Raw genomic sequence first — 10518 nt, 5'->3', positions numbered from 1 at the left:
GCTCAGTGTGGGTTTGATCCCTAAAGAATTACTTTAATAAGGATTTTCATAAAAATAAAAGTCTACACAAGGAAATCTTCCTCTTAGTTTAAAGATGGAGAGCAAGATGGGAACGGACACACACACACACACACACACACACACGCCCTAAGCACTGGTTGAAAGGGCTCCAGTATGATACCAAAGGATATTATTAAAATCATAGCTATAAAGAAGGATGTTGCCATCTCCTAAATTGACTGCTAGATTCATGAAACGTGGCTAAGCAAGACAAACCGTTTTTTTGCTTAATTAGCAGCTCCTTTATGGAAGGTTTGCTGCTTGGAGAGAACCCATTAGAGGAGGAGAGCTCATTTACAGGGATGCACCTTACAAAGCTATTCAAGTTTTAAATAAATAGTGGGAAGGAAATTGGAGTGATGGGGGGAGGAAGGGTGTTATGGAAGCAGAAAAGCTTCTGCAAAAGACGAGCTTTGCATTACAAGCCTAAGTGCCAAGGAGCTCAGCTTTCCCAGGCAAACACATAAGCCTCTAAAATTTTAGACCAATAGAAGTGACCTCTGTACCATGGCTGACTGAAGATATAAATAAACTTCAACATGAACAGCAGTGTCAACTTTGAGAGGAGATGAGAGTCCAATTGGGGCTTATTTTTAAAAAGTCCCGGTTGTTCTGACTCTGTTGCAGGGTAGGGTTTTCACGAACTCAAAGCTGCTGCTTCCTGCAGCGAGCTCTCCTACTTTGCCAGGCATCAGCCCCTAGGTTATCTAACCATTGAAAGGAAGCTGCACCACACACAAGTTAAATATAGGCTGGGTTATCTGCATTTTACAAGCACCAAGAAAGTTATCTGAAGAAGCTGTCATTTCTAATGACAGCGCAAGATTCCAATTACTGCCTGGGAAATACACTAGGGAGCAGATACAATTTTATAAGAATGGCTTCCAATTATTAAAAGTTTACATGATCATTTTTGAATTGAATATAAATATTTTTCACAAGGGAGGTGGGATTACATTTTTCACGTGGTCTATTATGCAAGGCTGAAAAAAAAAGATTCTGTTTTTTTTTTTGAAAATTATGCATTTTGAAATTTACCAACAGCTGAGAAGTTGGGGCTGCAAGGTGTCAGCTATTGAGCCTGGAGAGGCTGAAAGGCTGTAAAAATGGCCAGGTAGTTGGTTCAAAGCGGCAAATACACCCACAAGTTTAATCTTAAATTACAAACTTTTATGACAAACTCAAGAGTTAGGAATCTGGTAAGTTTGCCTCACACCACCCATGGGCAAACATTGTTCACATAAGGAACCCAATTTCCTTTCCTGCCTTCTCTCCAACCTTCCTGGCATCGGCACAGCTCATCTGTCAGTAATGAATACAGAATGAATGACTATCAAACATAGCATGTGCTCTTCCACGTGGACTGGATAGCCCCTGAACGAAACGAAGTCCACTATTTGCATGATTCTCAAACCATTCAATTCTTTCCTTATGATCCGTCTCCTGAATTTTATTTTATTATTTTTTCCTGCATGGGCAGGCACCAGGAATCGAACCCGGGTCTCCGGCATGGCAGGCAAGAACTCTGCCACTGAGCCACCGTGACCTGGCCCTGAATTTTATTTTGATTTGTGTATTACTACTAAGTCCCTAAGTTATATGGTAAGAACCACAAGTCTTATTTTATAATCATTTCAGGTACTCGAGCTTTGCTCCAAATAGATAAGAATTCTTGGAGATAAGGAAGATTTCTTGGAGATAAGGCATTTTAAAATTTCCTAGAAAAGGGACATTGAAATAGGTCAATGAAGACAAGTGACTACCCGCTTTTCTCAATGACAACAAAACTGTCCAAATAAATATAATTAAAAGATTTAAGTCATTAGCCAAAAGCCTAGGATAAAGAATTAGGTTTGATTTAATAACAAGTCAAGAAGCCACTTCTGCCACCCACTGGAAGGAAGCAAGAGCGTTTAGAGTCCTCCATAACCACAATCCCCATTCATGTGGTAGGTGGGAAGGAACGACCCACGGCCCCCTCCCTACATTAATCTACCTGCTTTTTTGCTCAAGAGGATTTTAGGGCCCACTCAAATTACCTGCCAGCCCTTGATGGTGCACAGAATTAGTGGAGGTTATCACTGGACTAAAGCAAAGGAAAAACAGACCCTAACAGAAGAAAAGAATTTTCAGTGCCACAAAGCTTATTAATCACAAAGTTTATTATGACAAACCCAGCCAAAGCTGAGTTTGTGATAACAGTTAGGAAAATATAAGCATCCAGCAAAAGTGAATTGGCTCAATAAACTTGCACATCCCTATAACCAAATGCCAGTTAAAATCATGCACTTTGTTTTTATTAAAATAGAAAAGAAGTCTATCCTATAGTGCTGAGAGCAAATTTATACACATATACACACAGAAAAAAGTGGTCAGCTATTCATGCGATAACTGGTTAGGAGGATTATGGGTAATTTTTTTTTCTGCATGAAGTTTTTCTGATGAATATAGATTACTTAGACAAGAAATAATCGATAGCCCAAATAGTGCCCTTCCTTTTTTTTTTTAACAGACATTAATACTTCACATCGACTTAATAAGTAAAATATCCTCACTCAAGTAAGTTTTTTCCAAGTAGGTGAAAATAAGGCATCTAAACTCTATTCGTTTTTATTTTTTTCTTAAAACTCTATTCTTTAAAAAACAGATGATTTCCTAAAGTATTTTTAAAAGCCAGAACTCTAATAAGAACACAAGACTAAGCTAACAGACCACATAAAAAGGTGGGAAGGGGGTGTGTGGCCCTTTGAGATAAGGAAACAATAAGTTAACTAGGAGCAGTGGCCTAACAAGTGAACAGAAGGGAAGGAGACTTAACAACCTGTTTCATTTTTCTATAAATAAAACTTTGGGAGGCATATTGCCAAAGAAACACAAGTCAATATAAACCTTTATATACTGGCCTGCCAAACTTCACTTCTAGACAGTATATTAATTATGTAGTCAATCGCCATGGGTTTCATTAGAGTATTAAATACCACAATCAATATTATTTATACTTTTTGAAGCCAGGCCACTCAAGGAGAAAGAGTGGGGGAGGGGGAGATTTTTGACCCTGCAGTTCAGAAACGTCAGAACAGCACACCAGAGATTAGCAGGACTTTAATGGAAAGTATAAAGCATTGAAAATATGGACAGAAATCAGATTATTACCCTTCTGTATTTTACCCTGCCTCTTTCACAATGAGACTGGAGGGAATTCAAGAACCATTTAAAATAAGGGCGAAATTATTAGATTTTTTCCTAATTGCTTATTGCTGATGCCATTGTGTGCACAAAGCAAACCGATCTCTAGGTGAAAGATGAGAAATGGAACAACGTGAACAGCCTTTCGAGGTAAACTATATCCATAGGAATTCCGAGAATTGTGGGCCAGAATCTATTTAGGCAATCCTCGGGGACCTAAATTTCTTAAAAGCATAATGATGGAGCCAATTTCAGATGCTCTGCTACTGGTGATCTGATTTTCAGTAGGGAAATCTGTTGCCTCCCTAGAGGAAGCACCCCCCCCCCCCAGCCCAAGACTTCCCCAGGATTTCTAACCTCCTCCATGTAAATGTGCTGGTTTTGTCACACTGGTCATTGAGAGAGTGCGGTGACTGCTAGAGTTCTCTAGACACGTCACGGCAACCCTCTCCACATGCTGGAGAGAAGAGTGAATGCTAGGAGTAGTAGATATAAAAGACTGGTTACTGGACTGAAAGCTAGATTACCACTTCCAACCCACAATTTCTCAATCCAGAGTAGAGTTAAAGACTGTAATTTTCTAGTCAATGCTTTACAGACGAGGTCAGAGAGAAAAGAGCTTTCATAAAATTGTGAGGCCTCAGTCTCACGAGAATGAAGTGTGTTTCAGTTTGCTCAAGATGCCGGAATGCAATATACCAGAAATGGGCTGGCTTTTTTAATGGGGATTTATTTGATCACAAATTTATAGTTCTAAGGCCATGAATATGTCCAAATTAAGGCATCAACAGGATGATACCTTCTCTGAGGAAAGCTGCTGGTGTCTGGGCTTCCTCTGTCACACGGGAAGGCACGTGGTAACGTCTGCTGGTCCTTCTCTCCTGGGTTCTGTTTTCGATGGCTCTCTCCCAACTTCTTGCATTTTATCCCTCTTACTGTCATAAAGGAGTCCAGGAGAGGGTTTAAGACTCATCCTGAAAGGGCTGAGTCACACTCAATTGAAGCAGAAGTTCCCACCCACCACAGGTCTTCCCTCACAGGGATGCATTAAAAGAACATGGCCTTTTCTGGGATACATAACTCCGAACCAGCACTAAGTGCAACATGGCTGTCATGCTTTGAGACCAGAGAAGGTAAGAAGGAATGCATCTAAACAATAACAGGCCCGAGGAAAAGGTCCTCAGGAGCCATCCAGTGTAGCTCCTCCCAAAAGAAGACAGTCAGGGATGAACCAGACAGGATACCATCATTCTCTAACTCCACAAAGTAGGCTGCATTTGCAGATTACAAAAACCCTACAGCTAGCTGCAAGCTGACTGCAACACTGCCTGGATATTTGGAAACACGTGTGGCAAACGCCAAGCCAAGAGTTGCAGCAACTGGATAGATAATTAATATGATTAGGGACACACCAAGCAGGCATGCTCTTGCTGACTAAAAAGCCCAGAAGCATAATGACTATTTTCTCACTGGCTCACTGTCTGTACACATTTCACAGCCTGGTTGGTGTTACACCACTGTGTAAACATCAATAAAATCCCAAAGTACCAGATTATCTCCTTTCTTGGGCACAACGGTTTTTCGTTGTTAGTGTTTTCCTTCTTTTAAAGATGCACTTCAGGGTTGCAAACATGAGGAAGAATCATCGCCATGCCTTGGACTCATCTTTGAGTCTGTAATGAGTTAACATCTCCCCCAAGTGAGCATTGATTATGAAGGCTAATTAATCGTTTTCCAGTTACAAGAACCCTCTGCATTTGCATTCAAAGAAAGCAGGATTCACAAGCAGAGAATATTCTGTTTATTAAAATAAAGCAAAGGAAACAAAGAGCTCCTCTCTTCAAAATCTTTTCTATTTAACACAGTTTTAATCAAGAAATGAAACATACAAATGTAAGAAATATGTACAGGTAGAAAGTGTGCATTCAACAACCAAGAATACAACATCAATTGAAGAAAAAAACTAAAGCAATGCTTTGTAGTTGCCTGGATTTCCCTAGGGAACAGGAAGTCAATGCTTATCAGCCTTCCTCAGAAGAGACAATTTTGATTAATATCAGACCTATCTGACTCAGTCTATTAAACCCTAAAGGAAGGATATTCTTCAGATATAAAAGATATGCCTTTGATTAAGAATTCTACCATACTGCCATTCCAAGCATTAATAACTATGTGGCACTTCTAGAAAGAAAGAGACTTTGAATTCTAGGAAGACACACTTAGTAAAATACCCAGGTTCAGTTCTGTAACCACATCTCCTCAGCTCTCTGCGTCCCCAGGAAGGAACCCAAGATGCAACACCACTGGAGAAGGAACACACCAGTTACATAATTTATTTCACTGTCTGCAATTTAGGGTCAATTACTTGGACATAATTCCTGCTTAAAGATGATGAAATATTTATAAAATTGACAAAAGCCTGAAGAGAGAAGGAGCAATTGGTACTACATGACCTGCTGGTTGACCCCTTAGGTCTGACACACACGGGTGAAGTCCGCAGACATGGGAGCATATTTTCCTTTTGCTTCTCAGTAGGTTTCAAGATACAGATAAGAGGAAACTGCTTAGTCCCCAGTAAAGAGCCTTAATGCATTGTGAAGCTAATGTGGAATTATTACATGGAGGGCAGGGGGTAGGGATGTGGGGAGAGAATCATTTTCATTTCAGCTCTTTATTTTCAAACTGCCGCACAATCAGCACTGCTTTTTCCACATTACTGGGTGGCATTTCTCCTGATGGCCGTGATCAGCCTCCTGCCATATTCTCTGTAGTCCACAGGTTTCACATCCACCACAGAGGCCTTAATTCGAGACTCATCCTTGAAAAGAGAAACACAGTTTGTGAATGCCTGGAAAGCCCATGGCATGCAAGAGTGGTGATAATGCCCTTGGCTTCAGTGGCTTCAATGATCCCAGTAGGGAGAAACCCAGAGACACGCAGGGTTCTGTTAAAGAATCCAACTTCAGTATTTAATTCCAATAAAGAAGAAATTCTTCAAGTTCAGAATTTGTGGGGCTGGGAGAGTGGACAGAAATGTTCCTTTAACACATGCCCTTTTCTTCCTTTCCTCATGCTTCCAAACACTATAATGGGACAGATTTGAGAGGGCTTATTTAGTTTAACTGATCTTCGTTAAAGGAGGAGGTAAGGACCCAGAGAGAATAGGTGACCCTTACCTTGCCACACAGCTAGTTCTGAAAGCTGAGCTTTCATTCCAAGAAAAGCTGAGTGTGGCGTAAAAGAAAAAGTACTCAAGGCAGAGGAGAAGACCTGGTTTAGGTCCCACTTCAGCTCTTGAGAGTAGTAGTCCTCTCTGCACATTATCTTCCCTGTCCGTACCCTGAGGGGACTGAATATCCCTCCAAATTCCTCCCTGATCCAACCCATTCCCTGAAACTGTATTACACTGATATTTGATCTATTGCATTTAGGGCTCATAACAAACACATTTATTAACAGGTATTAAGGTCAAGGTCTAATAATGAAACAGACTGGGTAAATGCTGCAGTGAGGAGGGGTAGGTAGTTTCAGAATTCCCCACTCCTCATTTATTTACATCCAGGGGATTACACGGTGCCATTAGAGGCAGAAAGGACAGTGTCCAGAAAGGTCACATATTTAGCTAAGGCTCTGCCACCTTAGTGTGCTCAGTGATCACTATGCATAGTGACATTTCTAAAGCAAAGCTTGGTTCAGTGGTAGAATGCTCACCTGCCACGCAGGAGACCCAGGTTTGAGTCCCAGCCCATGCACCAACCCCTTCCCCCAACTGGGAAAAAAAAAAAAGTGAAGGGAAAAAAAAAAAAAAAGCAAAGCATGGGAGATGGACTATCTGGTTTGAAATCTTAGTTCTGCCCCTTGCTAGTATGTGCCTTTAGGCAGAGTAACTTATTCTCTGTGAATCTAAATTTCACTAGTAGAATGGGGATAAAGGCAGTTCTTATAAAGATCATGTGAGATAATACATGTACAGTAAAGGTCTTAGAACAACCTCTAACAGCTCACTAAATGCTGTTTTATTATGTCTATACTTTGTAGGCAATTTAATTCTGACCACATGTGGACTTTGCTTTTATAAGTTGATTTTAGAATTGAACCCTTGTGGAAGATGTGAATCCATTAAACACATTACCATTTTTGTCAGTATACAGACAAATAAATAAATAAACAAACAGACAACTAACTAACTAACTAAGTTGTTAAATGGAAAAAGCCATATAGCATTTTCCCCCAAGACGTCTCATACTGGACAAGACACCAAACCGCTCTAAGTCTTGAATCCCTTATAACAGGGATAGTAACAGCCCCTCAGTGTTGGGGACATTCCATGAGGAACGACCACAGGAGCTCAGCACTGGGTCTGGTGCACAGTCAGCAAACAACTGGAAGCGATTACTATGGCCATGTTGGTGGGCAAGAAACAGCAACTGCCCCCTGCCAGCTCTCTGCACCTCGAGTGAGCGTACTTACATTGTAAGTTTCTAGTTTGACCCTGATCTTGAATGTGAAAGATCGAAAGTTGGCATTCTGGAAAACTTCCTCAAAAGCCTGCTCATTCTGCAAAACAAAGCAAAACAAAAAAGGAAACTACTGGACTATCTGAAAATATAAGACTTTCGGAAAGACTGAGAAAAATCTCTCTTAGAGAAAATTATTACCCTCAGTGGTTTGCAATTACTTAGGAATGACACATCTATGGGTGGCATTTCATTATATAAAACCGCGTGAGCAGAATTTTATTAAAATTGAAACATTCGTAAGAAACACATTTCTAGATTTCAAAAACTTGAGACTGATTAGATTTGGGGGGCCCAGCATTTTCATGATGAATTAAGAAGTGAGGGGAAAAAACATTCAGAAAAAGTTCCAGTTGTCAAGTACATTATTTCCCTCGGTCCTTGTATTCACGGTTACTGACCAGTGAAAAGGCAGAGAAGATATAGGAAGGGGGGAAAGGTTAGGTAAAGTCTAAATAACAGAGTCCTCTCTCTCTTTCTCTTGCCTATCAAATACTATCTGATTAAACTTATTTCTTAAAAAAAAAGTCTGGTAAGCAAAGAGAGATTAGAGAAAGTTATTTTGTATACATTTGTATAAAATAAACTTAACACTTTATATAAAATTCATAGTTCAAATTAGCCAAGTATTACCTTAGCAAACCACATGGAACATGAAAACAGCTTTCTTATGTAGAACTGTTTTTTTGTAAAGGTTACTTTATATATTTAAAAAAGTCCTCTGGACTGTCGGATATGTAAATAAACATGCTAAACCTTCAGAAAATTACACCCAAGTTCATTACTTTTATACGATTACGGAAAGCATGGAGCACACACTCCAAGGATGTCATGGTTCTTTTTTTTTTTTTAGAGTTTTCTTTTTTATTTTTTTCACATGGGCAGGCACCGGGAACCAAACTTTTTTGCCTGCTGAGCCACCGTGGCCTGCCCGATGTCATGGTTCTTGAGGGAAGAATTTCTGTAAGTCCTCATTCATCAGCAGTAAAAACAGTCAAATATAACAAGCCAACAAAAAATCCCACAACTCTGCCTCGAGTCTTAAAATCTAACACAAAAATAGAGGACTAGGCAAAACAGACAGAAAATATCACACTTTAAAATCAATTCCAGTTATTTATATTATAGGGATTGTTGGGACTATTTTCAGAGATCTGAGACAAAAAAAAGAGGTGGGGGCAGAATCAAACAGAACCAAGGACAGGAAAGAATAAGAAATACACTCTAATACAAATGGCAAATACTTTTTTTTAGTCACTGCTGTCAACATTATAATCAATTTGAATGACACAGGAAAAAAATCTATAGATAGATGCTAATTTTTTCTAAAATTTTAAACTTCATAGTTTGAAACACGTTCAAGCTTACAGGATAGATACAAAAACAACACAAACCCCATACAGAAAGCTCCAAAATACCCCTATCTTCCCAGATTCACCAATTTTAACATTCTGCCACATTGCCATATCATTCTATTTATTCATAAATCTGTCAATTGATCTATCGGTCTATCTACAGATTAGATGCTAATTTACTTGACTCAGAAAATACTACCTTTCCTAAATCTATATAATTAGTAATCTGCTCCTCACGATAAAAAACATGTAAAGATGCAAATTTATAAAAATGAGATGAATAAAGTTATCTTATGAAAGAAAGTCATTTCATAAAAATTCCATTTGACTATCTGAAATATCAAGTACCTTATACATGTATTTAAACCATGATTTGACCTAACGTTTCAGGAAGGCATCTGTGAAAAAAGCCATACTTGTACTTCAAGTTATTTCAGAGGATACTTTCCTGATCTTAAGTATTTATCACAGTTGGTGTGCTAATAGTAATAAGAGAAATAAGTGACTTTACTTGTAAAGTACTTTGTTTTAAAGCACTTATATATATAAGCAACATATATATGTAGCATATATATATATGTTATTTCACTGCTTCACTGTTAGCACATTTAAAATGGACAAATTCATATAAAATCAGATGAGTTCTCAAATAATCATCAGACTGAAAAACTACGTATAACACACTAAACAAAGCAAAAACATTAAGCAAAATTGGGTCAGTGTTATAGCATATGATTATAAAACATGTAGCTGACCTTTTCTTTTAATTCCCCAAGATAAGCAGCATTTTGTCCGAGAATAGCCTCTGCAGACTCCTGGAAAGAAGTCACCCACTGATTCTCTTGAAAATCTGCAATATTTATCTAAAAAACACAACTCTGTATTATTTCAGCAAAGAAAATAAAAGGAAGATACACTTAGGAGACTGGGACCTTAACTGTTTCCACTCAAAGTAATTCCCGGAGGAAAAAAAAATAACCAATATATGTACTACATTTTTCCCCAAAGAATGTGGAAGGCATCACAGAAAGAAGTTTAAAGTATAAGTCTAGATCACAGCAGGGACACATTATACTATAGATGTGGAACTTCAGGTCTCAGTGGAGACACAGCCCAACTAAACTCTCCTTGAGAAGTATAATATAAGCACGCTGAACTTAGTTTTTCTCCAGCTGCAATGAGCTTTGGGTTAAACATTTTCATCAAGCCTCCAATGAGTCAGGGTAGTCTCTGATTATACATTCTTGTATGCACACAGGGTTTTTAGTATTATGTGTTAGGATGAAAAATATGTTGGCCCAAGAAAAATTAAAAGCACTCACAAATGTAAGGTGACAGTACGTTTACCCATTTATACGGGGGATCACACCTAGTTTATGCCGTGCTGTCTTCTTAAGAGA

General features: G+C 38.8%; 1 protein-coding gene across 3 annotated transcripts in view; it reads right to left on the bottom strand.

The window, feature by feature from the left end:
• Nucleotides 1-5032: 5032 nt before the first annotated feature.
• RPA1 (replication protein A1) overlaps nt 5033-10518 on the bottom strand; it is a 66579-nt gene continuing 61093 nt past the window's right edge. For all 3 annotated transcript variants that reach the window (XM_077165498.1, XM_077165499.1, XM_077165500.1), the window contains 3 exons: nt 9874-9981; nt 7717-7803; nt 5033-6064 (listed from right to left, as the gene is read on the bottom strand). In XM_077165498.1, the coding sequence (XP_077021613.1) occupies nt 5960-6064; nt 7717-7803; nt 9874-9981 (300 nt within the window). In that variant the 3' untranslated portion in view covers nt 5033-5959. The remainder of the gene's footprint in view (nt 6065-7716; nt 7804-9873; nt 9982-10518) is intronic.

This window comes from Tamandua tetradactyla, chromosome 6, assembly GCF_023851605.1.
Source record: "Tamandua tetradactyla isolate mTamTet1 chromosome 6, mTamTet1.pri, whole genome shotgun sequence".
Classification (NCBI taxonomy): domain Eukaryota; kingdom Metazoa; phylum Chordata; class Mammalia; order Pilosa; family Myrmecophagidae; genus Tamandua; species Tamandua tetradactyla.
This window is presented reverse-complemented; position numbering and strand designations above follow the sequence as displayed.